This window comes from Labeo rohita, chromosome 19, assembly GCF_022985175.1.
Source record: "Labeo rohita strain BAU-BD-2019 chromosome 19, IGBB_LRoh.1.0, whole genome shotgun sequence".
NCBI classification, from domain to species: domain Eukaryota; kingdom Metazoa; phylum Chordata; class Actinopteri; order Cypriniformes; family Cyprinidae; genus Labeo; species Labeo rohita.
The window spans coordinates 30,117,211-30,136,158 of NC_066887.1; the positions used below are offsets into that span (position 1 = coordinate 30,117,211).

The window sequence follows — 18,948 nt, forward strand, 5'->3', positions numbered from 1 at the left end:
AGGAAAACCATATAAAACAAGCTGATGCATCGGTGAAACATTGGTGTTTCCCAGCCCTGTTCTTGGAGGCACATTCTCAAACTCCTCAAATCAACCACACCTTCAACTAGTTAGTTAGTCGAGAAATGGATGGACCAGAAAAGCACTATCCCAAAGTAAACACTGTTGAGGTACCTGCTTGAACAAATTGGGGAAACACTGTGTGCCACAGTCAGAATCTCTTTATTTTTAATGTAAGAGCACAACTTCTCGTGTTGCATTCAGTTATATTAACTGTACAAAAAGACAAAAACAGGTCGTTATGTCCAATGTTGGGGGTAACACATTACAAGTAACGCAAGTTACGTAATATGATTACTTTTTCCAAGTAACTAGTAAAGTAACGCATTACTTCTTAATTGACAAGAAAATATCTGAGTTACCTTTTTCAAATAAGTAACGGCAGTTACTTTCCCCCCCATTTATTGATTAAAAGTACAAATATCCTTTATGCATTTAATACCATTTTATTAACCAATGTCTTTGCTGCTGACCTTCGATGATCCAATTCAACCATACTAATAAGCAAAAATTTCTCAAGATAATCTAACATTTGTTTTCCTTTTTTTTTTTTTTTTTATTGCTGAAGAGTTGACATTATTTCTTCTGCGGTCTACTGTACAGATGAGAATTTACTTTTCTCAAAGTCTGAGCTGACGACTGGTGCGTCCCAAGCAAGGGGCTGCTGATTTTAGCTGCATTCAAGGTTGCAACGTGAACCACCAGCAATATGACAAAGGCCTTCAAGAGATTGCCAAGATAGCACACCATTGCGAATGCTCGTATTCCCTACTGAACTGGGGACCAGTGACAGCATTTTCCAATGCTCTTTTAGTACTGTTGTCTGGGAACACTTAAACTGCATGCAGCCAAAATTGAAAATGCAAAATAATAGATTCCATAGTTATAAAAAAAAAAAAAATTACTATGGTGCTGCTGAAGTTGGTGTTTTTCAGCAAAAGCTCAGGGATGAAGAGGCCGTGCATGTTATGGCCTGGAGGGGCAAGAGGAGATTAGATGCATGAGAGTTAAAAGTTAAGTCTAAAAGCAGGTGGAGAAAAGTGTATGTATTGCAAGAAAGAAATGCCGAAGACAGAAGAAAAGTAGCTCGGATGAGTGAGAAGTGAGACATTTCAGAGGTCAGAAAAGTCAAAATACGGGAGGACGTGGCCAAAAATGTATTTTTCCTCTTTAACGAGGCTGGATGATGGTTTGAATTCGTACTTGATGCGTGATTAACACTTATTATATGAGAAAAAAACATCTATGTAAGCACCTATTAATAGCACAGTATTGTTGTGTTTGATTGCTTTATGAATGACCACAAAATGTATACACTCAGTGTTGTGTTCACACTGTTTATCATTGTTAAATGGACCTTTGCTGTTTGAGTTTTGTAATATTAAATAAATCTCATATCAACTCATCAATGTGTAAGTTGTGGTTATCGCAAACAATCTGAGCAATTGTTCCAGTAAAATACTGAACATAATGCACTTGTAATTACGTGATTAAGAACATGGTGTACTTGTAAATATGTACGTAGTAGGAAAACCATATAAAACAAGCTGATGCATCGGTGAAACATTGGTGTTTCCCAGCCCTGTTCTTGGAGGCACATTCTCAAACTCCTCAAATCAACCACACCTTCAACTAGTTAGTTAGTCGAGAAATGGATGGACCAGAAAAGCACTATCCCAAAGTAAACACTGTTGAGGTACCTACTTGAACAAATTGGGGAAACACTGTGTGCCACAGTCAGAATCTCTTTATTTTTAATGTAAGAGCACAACTTCTCGTGTTGCATTCAGTTATATTAACTGTACAAAAAGACAAAAACAGGTCGTTATGTCCAATGTTGGGGGTAACACATTACAAGTAACGCAAGTTACGTAATATGATTACTTTTTCCAAGTAACTAGTAAAGTAACGCATTACTTCTTAATTGACAAGAAAATATCTGAGTTACCTTTTTCAAATAAGTAACGGCAGTTACTTTCCCCCCCATTTATTGATTATAAGCTCTCCTGTCCCGATGTTGAGAGAAATCGGGAGTAAGATGTTAGTTCTAGAATAAATGTGAACATGCATTAATTCATCTCACTCACTAAAAACAGATTCAGTATTCCTCAAAATGAATGAAAACAGTGAAATTCAACTCAGAATATGATGCAAACCTGCAATAATTAAATGTGTTAAATAATACAAATATCCTTTATGCATTTAATACCATCTTATTAATCAATGTCTTTGCTGCCGACCTTTGATGATCCAATTTAACCATACTAATAAGCAAAAATTACTTCAGATAATCTAACATTTGTTTTCCTTTTTTTTTTTTTTATTGCTGAAGAGTTTTTTTCTTCTGCGGTCTACTGTACAGACGAGAATTTCTTTTTCTCAAAGTCTGAGGCTTTTGGTGTGAAAAGGCTTTGGTGCCAAAAATAGAACTTTTTATATTAAAAACAAACAAGCAAGCCCTGCCCAGATTTAAAAGGTAACACAAAAGTAACGTAATGCATTACTTTCTATAAAAAGTAACTAAGTAACGTAATTAAACATTACTTTTTAGAAAATAACTCAATATTGCAATGCATTACTTTTAAAAGTAACTTTCCCCAACACTGGTTATGCCACATACTGTTGCAAACTAATGTTGGAAATAATTTCAGTTCATTACTGTCATAATAAACACAAATCTTTGTATCTTTATACATAGATAGTTTTAACATTTACTTTTGTTCTTGTTGTCATTTACGTAACTAGCAACTAATGCATCAGAAGTCACACACTTTGACAGGAAATTCCTGACAAGCCTACTGCGTTTTGAATTATAGGTGCCACTTCCGGTTGAGGAACTTCCACTCAAAAAGACTGAAATAAATAATTTCAAATCATATGGCTGTCCTACAAATAAAGCTTACCCATCTGTTTGACTGAACGAGCTGTCGATTTTCCTTCATGTTTTATTTTCAGACAGTCCTAGCATAACAAAGCTTAACGTGACGTTATAAGAAAATCTATGGCAAGAGCTTTTTTTCAGTCGCTGCATTCTTTTCCTCATTTTCTTTCTCTTTTTGGATTTCGCTGTAATAGTATGAAAAATGACTATGTACTAAACAATTCTAATCCGTTCTCCCGATTTAATTTATGACTAAACCCATTAAAAATTCACTGGAATGCAGAATCTCTTCAAATCCTCAAGTCTCTTTCACGGGTAAATAAAACTTATTATATGTCAAAATGACAGAAATCACTTTGAAATAGCATCAGGCAATGCTGAAATTATTGATTAAGGCAATGTATGTGACTACATGATATACATATATATTACTATAGTGAGTTCACCTGTCCGTTACTGCTGTGGAATCAATCGCTTTTGGGGTTACACCTTGTTTATGCTTCACACTTTTTAATGTTCGATGGTTAAAGTTTGCGTATAATAATGTCATCTCATTGTAACCAGTTAAAAAAATGGATTATTGCGTTCATAGAGCGAGCCATTCACTGATTGTTTACATCTTAACGGAAGTTACACCCATAATTCACGCAAAGCGTCATGGGGCATAGGAATAAGGTGGATAGCTTGGAAAAGTAAAACATATCTGCCAATTATTAGCATTAATCCGATGTATAATTGAATCTAAATACTATTATTCTTTCTGTGAAAAGCCAACAGTCATTTAATGCTCTACTAGCCCTGTTCTGGTACAAAATAAGGGATGAGCATTAGAAAACTCCTAAAAATTATGGCTAGCAATGTGTTGATAATGGTGTTGTTTTGCTGTAACAGGTATTATAATGAGCTCAAAACCCAACAGCCTACGTGCAGTTCTCCTTCAGTCTACATGACCCCTTTATGGACTGTGATTAAGATTAAGCTGATGTACGTAAAATATAGTACTTTGATTAGACTGGTGGCCTTACTTTGAGTAACTGTGGCAATCAGTCACAGCCCTGCCATAAAAAACAGTCGGCTGGGACGTGAAAGGACACGATCCAAAATGCATCCATCCGTGCACCTTACGTAAACGCTTTAATCCAGCCTACACAGGGCAAGGGGCTGTTTTGTACGCTAAAAAAACAGATAAAGATGATCAAAAAGATTGTTTGTATTGCTTTCCAATGACTTTGACTGTAGAATTTGATTTAGTTGGTCACATTTTAAACTAGTGAAGTTTATAATGGTTTAAAATAAATAATCTTGTTCTTAAAATGAATCTTAACTAAATTGATGCACATGCTGTAGAAAAAAACAACAACAAAGGCACGGCTTTTGGGGATTTTTGTGATTATTGAAGTTGGTCAATATGAAGGAAAATCTACATATAAAAAACATGACAAGAGAAAGAAAACCAGGTATTGATCGTATAGTATCGTTATGGTCAAAATCTTGACTCAATGCTGCGCCCTACTGAGTGTAAGAGGAACTGCTAGACATTCTCAATGTTATAAGAAAAAATAGATATTTATATAAATGGACTATTATATTATTGGTTACCCCCCAAAATGCATACAAAACGCTTCAAAAAATGCTTAGTTGTTTATGGAAAGACAACATGTTTTACATAAAAAGATTTTGTGATTGATTTCTCTATAAAATTCAAGCAGTTAATAAATTCACTAAATTGTCCAGTGTTAAAAATCATAGCTAATTGTAGATTAATGCACATACGGTATCACATTAAAATAAACAGTTAATTGCTTTTTTGACTCAGCAAATCATGCAGCAAATCATTTTAACGTTTTAACATTGAAACCCTGAGACCAGACATTGTAAATGCAACGGAAATTACATTACAGCTTGTATTACTATGTCTGCTACAGATGATGAAGATGGTAGGAGCGAAGATCAGGAGGACACCAGCTTCTCACAGATCCAGGGCAAGGACATATAACAGGGTGCGTCATACCAGCTCTTTATAGCCACACGGCTTAAAACATCTGTTTTTATCATGTAGCCACAGTCTTCATTAATATGGTTGTTGGGCTCACCATCTTCCCAGAAACTACGGAGGAAAAAGAAGAATGTTTCTAACGGTGTTAAATGGGTTAAATAATCAAAGTTAGACAGCCTGGTTTCCTTAGGATGGTGGAAGTAGCATTATTATTTTTTTTAAAATGACAGTGTCAAATTAAGGCAATGGTAAAATACATTTAATATACTACGGTTAATGACATTTCTCTTATTTTATGATTTTTTTTTTTTTTTGTAGATTTTTAAAAGGGGCCTTGCATTTGAGATTTTTTTCTTTATAGTCCACTTAATATTAGTTAATGTTTCTTATACTCAAAACAGTTTCTACCCTGGTTAATTTTCTTATACATTAATCAGGCTGTGATAAGACCTTTATATGTACAGTATATGACTACATAACTGCTTTAAATAAAAAAAAAAATAATAATAAAAATAAAATAAAAATAAAATTAGCACAAAATAAAAGAAAAATCATTTTTCCTGTAATATTTTCTCATTAATAATTATATATGTAAAGGGTAAAATATCAATTTCTGATTCTCAAGTAGTCACTACTATTAAAGAATCTCAAATGACCATTAAACACTGAATATACACTACCAGTCAAATGTTTTTGGACAGCAAGATTTTTAATGTTGTTTTTTAAAGAAGTCTTTTCTGCTCAACCAACCTGCATTTATTTAATCCAAAATGCAGCAAAAGCAGGAATATTGTGAAATATTTTTACTATTTAAAATAACTGCTTTCTATTTGAATATAGTAATATATTAAAATGTAATTTATTCCTGTGATCAAAGCTAAATTTTCAGCTTTATTACTCCAGTCACAAGATCATTTATTATTATTATTATTATTATTATTATTATTATCAATATTTAAAATGGCTGAGCATATTTTTTTCAGGATTATTTGATGAATAGAAAGATCCAAAGATCAGCATTTATCTGAATGAAAAGGCTTTTATAACATTATACACTATACTATTGAAAAGCTTGGAGTCAGTAGAAGTTTTTTTAGGGGATTAGAAATGATAGAAATTAATACTTTTATTTAACAAAGATGCTTTAAATTGATCAAAAGTGATGATAAAGACATGATGCAAAAGATTTCTATTTCAGATGAATGCAGTTCTTGTGAACTTTCTATTCATCAAAGAAACCTGAAAAATTCTACTGAGCTGTTTTCAACAACAACAATAATATTAATAATAACAATAACAATAATAATAATAATAATAATAAATGTTCTCTGAGCAGAAAATTAGAATATTAGAATGATTTCTTAAGAATCATGTTACACTGAAGACTGGAGTAATGATAATAAAAATTTAGCTTTGAAATAACAGGAATAAATTACATTTTAAAATATATTTAAATAGAAAAACAGTTATTTTAAATAGTAAAACTATTTCAAAATTGTATTGTTTTTGCTGTACTTTGGATCAAACAAATGCAGGCTTGGTGAGCAGAATAGACTTCATTAAAAACCATTAAAAACCTTACTGTCCAAGAACTTTTGACTGGTAGTTAGGGCTGCACAACTGATCGGATTTCTAATCGTGATTACAATTACAGATGCCACAATCATGTAGTCATTCAAAGGCACAATTACCAAAAAATCAATCCACTTTCCACATTCCACATTATTCTGCTTTCTTAAGATGTGTGTGTGTGTGTGTGTGTGTGTGTGAGAGAGAGAGTGTGTGTATTTTTCCTACAGGTTATCTTAAGGCTATCTTATCTCTTTTTCTCATTGTGTTAATTTTAAAATGTTTACTTTTTTATATTTAAAGAATAAACTATATATAAAAATGTGGAATGCAGTTGTTTCAAACAATGGTAAAACCTATTCAAAACATCATTCAATGTAAATTGTGATAATCTGAATTAATAATTGCAATTACAATTTCAAGAGAATAATCAACACTTACGATTTTTGTCATAATCGAGCAGCCCTACTGGTAGTGTATATAATATATATATATATATATATAAAATAAATTTATCAAATAAATATATAATATATATATATATATATATATATATATATATATATATATATATATATATATATATATATATATATATATATATATATATATATAAGAAAATTATTTTATGCAAGCTTCCTTTTTTCTGTTTGTCTTTTTTCGATTATTATTATTTAACAAAGAGGAAGAAGAGACAGGAAGGATGAGATGATTCAGTATATCACCACAAGACTTTTACCCAAAAGAGAAATGAAAAAATATGATTCAGTAGTTTTAACTCATGTGAGATGTGTCACAATCCTAAAGTGCGTTCTGGAGTCTGTCTGTGTTTTGACTTCTAATGCAAGAGTCTTAGCTTGTAAACATAAAAATGCGATATTCTTACCCTCCAACCAGTTTAGTTCCGTCCACCCAGTACCAGTCGTCTTCTACTTTTTGATCACTAATGCCAAACCAGTAAGCGTTCCAGTATCCACGGGGCAGCAGGTTCCATATGAAGGTCTTCATCGGGTCAAGAGGTCAAATATCAATAAAATCAGTCAAAAAAGGAATCCATTTTAATGGTTAACATGTTTCAACTACTGTAGGCTCCCTGCCTCGACATATTCCAAGCCAATAGTTTCTTTTCTTTTTAAACACGTATAGATATCTGAAGTCAGTATAAGTCATTAGATGTTCAGCAAACATGCACGGAGCCTTACCTGTTCTTCAGCTGTGAGGATGATGGCCAGATGTCCTCCTTGTCGCTTGCAGTACGACTGACTGTCCGACCAACTCCTTCGGAATTCTGAGACGTAATAACAGCTGCCGTTAAAGTGCTTCCACTCTTCAGGACAGGGACTCTTCGTTGGCAAAAGAGTGGTTTGTGGTGGAGGGGTTGCCTCTAAAAAGACATTGCATTTTGATGTTATGAAATGCAACAGATATTGTTTGTTGCTAGCACAAATGCATGCACTTGCACCTCACTAACCAAGCGCAGTGATTTTGTTCTTCAGCTGTGTCCGTTCTTTCTCCAGTTCACTTTTTTCTCTCTTCACAGACTGCAGCTCTTCAGTCAGAGCCGTGACATTAGCGCAGCCCTTCTGCATGTGTGATTCACTGAATGCAGTGGTGGACAGGGAATCCTGATGATCAGATGAACGTGCCTTACCTAAAACACAATACACGAAATGAAAGCAGATGTGGGTTTATGATAAGATGTAAAAAGAAATAAAGATTCAGGATTTGAAGTTTCTTTTCTTCTTCCACCCTTGGCATCGATGGCAGCCCATAGAACTGCTTGCGGAATCGAAATTTGGCACACAGATAGAGGACAGTCTCAGTATTAACCACAGCAAATTTGGAGTCTCCAACTTAAACTCTCTAGCACTGCCAATTTGCACTCATATTTCTACTAGTAACTTTTGAACCGTGAGGTTTAGAAGCAAAATATTTCCTCTGATTCCTTCGCTCATGCCAAGTCGAATGCATACCAAAATCAGAAATTCTATGGTTCAGATTTTTCACAATTTTGAATTTTGCAGAAAATGTACTTTTTCAAACTCATCCTAGATGGTTTGTCTGATATTCACCAAAATTGGCTCAGATCACAATGCTTTAGTGGATTCAGACCATAGAATTGCTTGTGAGAAAGTTATGAAATTTAGCACACGGATACAGGACTATATTACCATTGCGAATTTGGAGTCTCTAACTCAAACTCTCTAGTGCCACCAATATGCCAAATTTGCACTTATATTTCTATTAATAACTTTCGAACCGTGAGGTCTAGAAGCAAATTTTTTCTTCTAATTCTTTGGCTCATGCAGAGTCGAATGCATGCAAAAATTAAGATTTCTGTGGGTGAAGGTTTTTCGTAATTTTTTAATTTTTGCCAAAAATCTACTTTTTCTAACTCGTCCTAGACGGTTTGTCTGATTTTCATCAAAATTGGCTCAGATCATCTTCAGACAATGCTGGCAAAAAGTCATCAAAAGCTTTTTGATACACCAAACAGTTTTCGTAAAGCACGTTAATGAATTTGACGAAATGTGTGCAAAAATGGACATGGCTATATGTTTGCGGTGCTTTAACGGCTTCAGACCAAACTTGGTACGTGTTATACCAAGCATGACCTGAGGGCGTAAGTAGTTTCGACACAGTGATCTTGTTAGATTCGGCGTACCATACCGAATCAATCAGTACCAAATTTTCCTATGTCAGGCATTTTGAACGTGGCCATTTCAAATTTTGTAGTAAAATGCTGCATGTTTCAAACGCTTTAATGTATTGTAATGAATTTTATGAAGCTTACAGAATCGCTTGTGAGAATGTTTTGAAATTTCGCACACAGATTGAGGACAGTCTCATCATTAATCACAGCAAATTCGGAGTCTCTAAGTCAAACTCTCTAGCGCCACCAAAAGGCCAAATAAGGACATGAGGCTATATGTTTGCAACCCTTTGGTGGATTCTGACCAAAATTGGTATGTGTTATCACAAGCATGACCTGAGTTTCGGCACAGCACCATCTACTGGTCAAAAGATATACAAATTTTACATTTTTGTTTATATTTTCTGAACAGTTTGACCAAAAATTATAAGAGTGATCTTGTTAGATTCAGAGTAGCAAACAATACCATATTTTCCATTTCAAATTCTGTAGTTAAATGCTGTTTCTTTTAAACACTTTAACGTATTGTTATGAATCTTATAGAATGCAAGAAACTTATGAAACTTGACACACAGATAGTGGACAGTCTCGAACTCAAACTCTCTAGCACCACTAAAAGGCCAAATTTGCACTAATTTTTCTGCTAATAACCTTTGAACTGTGAAGTCTAAAAGCAAATGCTTTTTTCTATGGCTTGACCTGAGGGGATATAAGTAGTTTGGGCACAGCACCACCTACTGATCAAAAGATAGAAAATATTTACATTTCTGCTTATAACTTCTGACCAGTTTGGTCAAAAATCGTAAGATTAGCCTTAACTTAATTGGCACTTGCAGCTACATTTTTCACTTGTTGCTGGTCAATTTCACAAGTAATTACAAAGAAACTCAAAGTAATGCATTGAATTAAATGTGAAATTTTAAAATAGAAAGACTATAATTTACAAGTAAAAATAATTTACAGGGTTTCATATACGTAAGCAAAATGGGCATTGCAACAAAATCAAATCAACTCAATTAAAATGAATCAGAATCAAACTGAATCTAGAAATATGTTACAATGTCCAGACCTACTTGTTAATAAACATGTTTACACCCAAGTCATATAAGTGAGAAAGAAGAAGTACCGCTATTAACACTTGTGACCACCAAGATCAGGAGTAAGATGAGGCAGAAGGCAGTCAGGCATACTGTTGCCACCTTGAAGGGATCTTGGCAAAACCCTCTTCTTTTATCTGGGTTCTGAAATACTGGAAAGAAACAACTTGATTTACAATATAACAGTTGTATGAAAACCAGCAAGTGTAACAATGTATGAGTTTACACAGTACACAAATGAAGCATGTTTACACACAATTTCTTTATTAAATTTCTTTTTAAAAAATCTAATTTTTGAAAGCTTTCCGGAATACACATGCCCCAGTGAATCATTAACAATATTTTGCCAGGTTTACTCAAACCCTGAGAGTATTGATCAGTACTTCATCCAATAACAGTGGATGGGTGTAGAGCTGGAGTTTTTAGCGTAAAAATAAGTACAAACTGCAACATCTGAGGTTGAAATACTAAAAAAAAAAAGTTTACATTCAGGAATGTAATCAAGTAAGAATCAAGGGTTGATGTACACATATCAGTCATCTAGTGAATATCAAAGAGCATGTGTATAATGTAATGTCTATGATGGTTAAACTCTGAAATAAATTAACAAACATTGTGCTGGAAGCATGTCTGTGTGCCCAAAAATGATATTTCTGATGCAAATTAGTATGCAACCAAACCTAACAAGGATTGAAGAAAAATGGGTCTCGTTACACACACTGTAAATGTAAACACTAAGTTAAAGAGACAGCACATGCTGTGATCGTCATACCTGAATATCGCACCTCTGGACTGCTGCAGTCCTCGTCAGGTCCGTCGATAAGATTGGTGTGCATTCCCCCTCTCTTTGCAGACATTGCTTACGTTTGCCCACTTCTACAAACATGAAACGCTCTGGAGTCTGTTTGACCACTGGAGTGCTGGCTCAACAGAAGGGGTGGTTTAAATTGAGATTGGGTCTGCATGCTGAATGACGAGGATTGGTTGACACTATATTTCTTGGAAGTTCAAAACAGAGATCCAGAAGTTTGAAGTCATCAGCAATTTCTCAAAAGGGCATTGAGTTCTTGTATAGTTTTCTGTAAATCAGCAGCTTATGACTCACCCTGTGATCATTACACAATTTCATTAGTTTCAATGATTGATTAAGCCACTTGTTTCATATTTATTGAGTGTTTTGTTTATCCGTAGGGTAGGAAGTTTCACAATGCTTATCCGTAGGGTAGGAAGTTTCACAATGCCTCTTTAAAGGGACAGTTCATTCAAAAATGAAAATTGTGTTAACATTTTTTCACCCTTACGTCGTTTCTCTTGATGTACCTACATGACTTTCTTTCTACTGTAAAACACATGTTGGTAACCAAATGGTTACCATATGTCCTATAGTACGGACAAAAATACTGTGGAGGTCAGGGACCCGAAATTCCCTGGTGAAAAAACAGCATATGCTGGTAGGTATGTTTTGGTGCTGGTTTAAGCTGGTCCTTGGTCCATGACCAGCATAAACCAGCAAAGGACCAGCTTAAACCAGCACCAAAACATACCTACCAGCATATGCTGTTTTATTCACCAGGGTTGTTTGGTTACCAGAATTTTTCAAAATATCTTTTTTTGTGTTCCACTGATGAACAAGTCTTCACACAGATATGACATGGAATGACATGAGGGTGAGTAAATGATGACAGAATTTTCATTTTCGGGTGGACTATCGCTTTAAAACAGTGTGCTTTTCCTTTTAAATGGTAACAAATATGTTTGTAAAATTAAATAAAATAAAATAAATACAAATAAATAATTAAGAACATAATTTGACATTTAAATTGTGACCCTGGACCACAAAACCAGTCTTAAGTCGCTGGAGTATATTTGTAGCAATAGCCAAAAATACATCGTATGGGTCAAAATTATTGATTTTTCTTTTATGCCAAAAATCATTAGGAAATTAAGTAAAGATCATGTTTCTTGAAGATATTTTGTACATTTCCAACTGTAAATATATCAAAACTTAATTTTTGATTAGTAATATGCATTATTAAGAGCTTAATTTGAACAACTTTAAAGGTGTTTTTCTCAATATTTAGATTTTTTTGCACCCTCAGATTCCATATATTTAAATAGTTGTATCTCGGCCAAATATTGTCCTATCCTAACAAACCATACATCAATGGAAAGCTTATTTATTCAGCTTTCAGATTATGTATAAAGCTTAGTTTCGAAAATTTGACCCTTATGACTGGTTTTGTGGTCCAGGGTCACAACTAAATCGATTGATATTTTGAGCTGATTTTAAAACACACATTGTTGTCATGCGTCTCCAAGCAACTTGGCGCAAATATTCACTCCAGCCAGCAAGTTCAAATAACTACATACACATTTTCATAAAACGTCTCTCTCTGGATCTATTCTGAATACAGATAACATTTTCCTAAAAACCTTTGTTTTCCTATAGATATATAGAGAACCTATAGCTTCCTATAGATTTACAGTAGTCAATATATGAAGTGGTTTAAAACCTTTCATTTAAGTTGTCCTAAAACCAAAACAATACCCGTTCTTGTCTTAAGACCACTTTGATTAACATTTTTTGATCTACTTAAAATGTTGAATACTGCAGTTACTAGCTGGCTGCTGCATTTCGATTTCTTCACTGTTGACACTTTGCATTGGCTGGTGTGATCTGAAGTAGCCAGCTTAACAGAATTAAAATAGCAACTATTATGTTTTAAACAAGCAAAACTTACCATTACATCCTCACTTTATCTTATATCCTTGCAGAAACGCAGAAAATTCGCTCAGCCAGTACTGCAACCGTTCACTCTAACATCTTGTGTTCTTCAAAGTTAGGTTTCAGCGAATAACTGAACTCGATTCAGGCAATCGGAAGTATAATTCAGGGGTTAAATAAGTATTTCATCTATTTTGAAAATACACAAATAACTACCAAAAAGGACCAAACAAGGACCACGATAAACTACAAAAAATTAAAAATGGCACAAAAAAAAAAAAAATGTGTTAGAGATGTGTAATTCTTTATTTCTGTAAAACACAAAATAACTTAGGCTACTATGTAAATATGTTTCAGTGGGTTCCAACGTGTGTCGTGTTATTCAACAAAAGAGAGGAGACACGTGAACGTGATTTCACCAAGTACAACATGTTCTTGGATCAACATCCTCAACCAATCAGAACTGAGGGATAACTTTTCAGGAAATGTCAGTTTTAGGCTTATGATCAGAGTTAGATGTTTCTACACCCTTGTTAATCAGCTATCATTTCCCTCTGATTTTAGGAATAAATTATGGTTAGGCTTAGATTTAGGGGTAGGGATTAGGTTAAGTCTATATTTTTGGACAATAATGTTGATCATGTCTTACTTGGCAACAGGGGCGTTTCTAGGATTTGAAAACATCTGGGGCTGCGGGCAAAACATCAGGGGCTAGTAATGGTAAATGGGAGATCACATCATAATTCTGTAAGATTTTGGTAGACACAGGTGGGTGAATCGGGATCCTTCTAGGGAGGTCTGGATGGCATGCCCCCCAGAAGAAAATTTGATATATTTTAAAGTTAACTTCATTAATCTGGTGCACTTTGAGAGTTCAAAAATAAGAGCTATAAGTTAACCTATGTTCAGTGTGCAAATTGAACAAAGAAAAAAGGTTGATGACCTGACTCACCCCTCTTCTGATACTCTGAAAACATCAGATCATAAACTGATCGTTTGAGCCAAGTCATATTGTGCTTTCGATTTTAGTTCATTTGACAATTACTTTGCCGAAGCAGTGGCACAAAACAACATTGTTACACTATGGAAAAAAAAAGTAAATAGTAATGCAAATAGCAAACATATCAAAGCATTATCACAAAATTATAACTTTACAAAAATATATTACACAAATAAAATAATACATTTAAAAATGAAATAAAATTCCATTTTATTTTTTATTTTTTCTAAATTCTGTTTTTTCTGTTTTAATTTTTCTGGACTCCTTTTTAATGGGTAAATTTAATTTTATTAATCAAAGACATGTCTAATTAATTAAAACAATGAAACTTATACAATTTAAGGTAAATTTATCAAAAGTTAAGTTATGTTTAGGGCCCTATGAAATGTTTTATTTTTTCTCACCTTATATTTTATTGTTACCAAATTTGTTTTAGCATGTCTATTTATTTAAATGCATTAAAAAACTTTTATTTATTTCTACAACAGCATTATGAAGTTCTGTGTTGTGTATTTATTTTTTTCTGGTTATGAAATAAAGTCATAAAATATTAATTTATCTTTTAGTTCATGAAAATTACATTTTATTTTTGGCAAATAAAGGGGATGTACTAATAAAATGTAAAAGATGGAAGGAATATTGTGTAACAAAGTTTTATTAATTTTTCAACAGTAGTAGTAGTAGTAGTAGTAGTAGTAGTACTGTAGGTACATGCATTCTACTGAATAATAGTAATGTGTTTCTGCCACAATGTCTGCAAGCTAAACTTTTATTTTGACGGGTTTCCGTGAATACCTTTACATTTACTCAAATGAAACAGTGAACTGCTCACGAAGTACTCTCAGAGCAGTTCTTGGGATTTTGTTCATGCATTTTTATGGCAGACGCTGAAATCACTGCGAGCGCCACGCGCGCTTGTGTGTAGTAAAGGAAACCGCGCCTGCGTCTGCACCATTTATTCATAAAGAGACACGCAGAACATGCAGCATTCATATTTAAATGGTATTTTGCGGCGTAATATTTTCAGATACTAGTCCATATCGCGATTTGATTTAAGTGTAATGACCGGCTTTCGATTAATTCATTCAAACTTTGACAAATTCCGTGAATTCATCGGAAATCATACAGCGATACAAAAACATTCGGGGCTAAAGAAAAATCTTTCGGGGCTCGAGCCCCGAATGATAAGCCCTAAGGACGCCCCTGCTTGGCAATATCATGGTGATCGGGTTCCAGTGTTGAAGTCAATGAGGTCCACTGTTGTATGAACATCAGTATTATTGTGTGCAGATAAAAAACGTGACATGACATGAAGGTAAGTAAACGATGAAAGGAATTTATTTTTGGGTGAGCTATTGATTTAATACAGTGTCAACATACAGGTTTGATACCTTTTATCAGTAAGGATTCATGACTGAATCAGTAGGAGGTGCTGATATAAAACATTATACATTTTCACCACTAGATGGAGGCATATATATGCTCCAAAACAGCCGGAAAGAGCCTTTTAATCTTACTCAAGAAAGGGGCTCCAACAATGTTATGGCGCAACTTGCAGGGCCAAGCAATGTCTCCGACACAAACACACTCACACACACACAAAAAACAAACAAACAAACAAACAAACAAACAAACTAAGTCATATGACCGTGATTAAATAATGCTGTTTCAATGGGTTTTAGGAGACATATTTGTCCTTTCAGTTCTGAGTGTAACTTTTTTGTACGTAATGTAAAATCTATGCTGTTTGCATCAACATTGACAAAAAAAAAAAAACAAACAAAAAAAAAACAAACAAACAAAAAAAACAAAACAAAACAAGAGATTGCACATTTAAACACACGCTTTCAGGCTCTGTCTCACGATCTCACTCTGCCAATGTACATCTCACGCCGAATTGGCAACCCTGCGTGCGATTTTAAACAAAGTCAGCTTTCAAATGTTGTAAGTTTTAATACTAAATTGAAGCGCACTTAATGTGACGTAAATCGTAAAATGTAGCGCTTTTAACGCCGGAGCCATTGTAAAACAGAGCTGCGACAAGCTTTCCCACTGCGCAATGTGACGTCGTAGTGACGTGACCCTGACCGACGGACCCAATATAGACATGATCTGCACGTCTATCCGACGTCCAATGTTTAGTGGGTTGATTTCGCCGGCGTCGCCGCCACGTGAATACGTGATTCACGGAGCTCTCAAAACAAACCAGCGTTGACGGTATATTTGAATTGGATTAAGTAGGATAGAGACGACAGCTTCAATATACAGGTATTTGCAGCAATTTTTGGTAAACATTATGCATTGATTTTTACGTCGATGACATTTACAGTATAATTTTATCCTGGAGAGTGATGGAGAGGCAACCCTTACGAAAATTAAACATGGTTTTATTACAAATAAAACAAACAAACAAAAAAAAAAAAATAAAAATAAATAAATAAAATAAAATAATAAAAAAATCCATGGTTACTATAGATAAACCATGGTAACCACAAATTAACCATGGTCTTGCTACACTAAACATAGTTTAACCATGATATTTGTAACTATGGTTATACAAATGGTAATCAATGCACCAAAACAAAAAAACAAAACAAAAACAAAACAAAAAAACAAACATGGTTACTACACTTTTACTATAATAAAACCATGGTTTCATAAGGGTTACCCTCAGGTACTGCTTACTTATAATATGACCATTCATGTTCAATAAGTTTATTTTATATTTTAGTTCAATAATATTTATTTTAATATTTTAAGGAGATCATATATATATAATATTTCTATTACTTATATTTTATTTATATTACAATTAGTGTAGTATTTAAGGTTAAATAGAGAAAAGGGTTTTAAATTTCAATGCAAAGAAGCAAATTAGATTCATTTTGTGGTCAGAAAAAAAACAAAAAAAAAAAAAAAAAACAAAACATTTTTATTTGTAATGCCATGGTTTACCCACTATACCTCTATGGCTCTAAATATACATGTACTAAATATACATGTATCTAGAATATTGCAGATCATACCTGCTTAATTATTAAGTTTTTCATTTGAATAAATATTTAGAAATGATTAAACACTATATCTTTAAATGTAAAATTTAAAAAGTTAATAACTTACATCCTTTTTTAATGACAATACACAATTAATGCAAGCAAATACTGAATTTAAACCAAGTGTAAAATGGTGCTAAAAAGGCATTCAGCTGCATTTTTATCCCCTTTTATGTACAGTATATACACACAAATAGATATGGAATCGAGATTGCCACCCCAACACCCCACTCCAAAAAAAAAAAAAAAAAAAAAAAAAAAAAAAAAGTCTCACTTCAAGCTGAACTTAAAAGTTGGCAACCCTGCTGTAATATAAACAGTGATATGGACGATAAGATATTTCTGTTTTTGGGACTACTTTGTTAAATAACAGGAAAAAAAATGGACAACTCTTGGCGCAAAAAATAAACAGAAGGCGATGACAGGTATAACCTTACCAACAAATGCTGAGGGGATATGCATGCCAATGGAGACGGACACAGAAGATAAACCTTTCTAAAAAAATACCACATTTATTGACAGTAGTAATGCATGAGCTATGAACGCAGTGTAACAGCTGTTTACTTGCCTGTTTGATCAAATAGTGCGCTTTCGCTTAGCACACACATTCTATCAGCACGGTTTGGCACGGTTGTCTAGCCGTGCTGAGAATTCCAGGCCCAGAACGGTTTGTAATCGTGCCGTGCCGTGCCGTGCTGTACCAGGCTCAGGTGGAAACAACCCTGGTGAAAAAACCAGCATATGCTGGTAGGTATGTTTTATGCTGCTTAAACCAGCATCAAAACATACCTAACCAGAATATGCTGTTTTTTTTCACCAGGGAACTGGAACCGTACCTGACCGTTCTAAGAACCGTTCGGCCCGATAGTGGAAAAGTGGCTTAATAGTTGTCCTTCTTGGTATGAACGTCCTTTAACGTTCTTAGTGGTTGTTGGGTGCTAGAGCATTGCTAAGTGGTGTCACACCATACTTTTCAAACCATACCAATACAGGATTTTCCTGTTGCTGATTTGTAGTACTTTTGATCACTCAGAGATCTACATTTGTACAGAAAACTCTGTTGCTGGCATACAGGCCCTTATTACTGTGACCTACAATATAAAAGTGTGCCAAACCAAACTTTCAGAACTATATTAAGTGTTCTGCTTCTTACCAATAAACTACACTGTGCCTGCAGAGGTGAAGGCTGCTCGCGTGGCAGCAATGTCAAACCGAGTCTGGGTTGGAGAGGAATTGTGGGTAGCGGGGCTGCTAGTGGAGGAAGTTACCATTTTGCTTATCAGGCTGATATACTGAAGGAAAACCACTCATTACTCACAGGGCTGCCAACTCTCACGCATTGACACTTTTCTCGCACAGTCGAAAGCACCCTCAGTTAAAAGTTTAATATTAGGATCTTTGGCAAAACAGATTTGGTAAAGGCTCCAGTGCAAATCTGTGTTTGCGCACTGGAAGTTGCCAAAAGATTCTATTTACAATTTGTTTTCATAGCGTTGAGCAATGTAGCCTATTACAGACATACCTGTTGATTTCTCGAACACCTGCGATTGGCCTTTGTGTTCAGTTTAGTCTGAGTTAACTCACCTCTAGATGGCAGATTTTTTCATATACATGCCTCAAAACAGCCAGAAGGAGCCTTTTAATCTTACTCAAGAATGGGACTCCAGCAATGTTGCTCATCTTATGTACTGTTCATTTGCACAACCTTTTACATACTCCACTGACACTACAGGCTTGTTTTGCCTTTTTTTCAGATCAATTAAGCAAAGCAATGAGTGATGAGACCAAGTCATGAGACAAAGAAACTACAAATAATTGAGCTAACCTTGATCTCTGAAGTCTGCTTCATGGTGGAATAGAATGGTTACAACTGCAGAAGGACATCAGAGCTGCAAAAAAGAACCTGCAAAATGA

At 34.4% G+C, this 18,948-nt stretch overlaps 1 protein-coding gene across 1 annotated transcript; it reads right to left on the bottom strand.

The window, feature by feature from the left end:
- Positions 1-4,569: 4,569 nt before the first annotated feature.
- Positions 4,570-11,198, bottom strand: zgc:174904 (uncharacterized protein LOC564690 homolog). The gene is made up of 6 exons (XM_051136934.1): positions 11,029-11,198; positions 10,286-10,408; positions 7,978-8,157; positions 7,709-7,890; positions 7,393-7,508; positions 4,570-5,048 (listed from the first exon to the last, which is right to left on the bottom strand). Exons 1-6 carry the CDS (start codon positions 11,111-11,113, stop codon positions 4,892-4,894), a joined length of 843 nt encoding a protein of 280 aa, XP_050992891.1. The 5' UTR covers positions 11,114-11,198; the 3' UTR covers positions 4,570-4,891.
- Between the last annotated feature and the right edge of the window lie 7,750 nt (positions 11,199-18,948).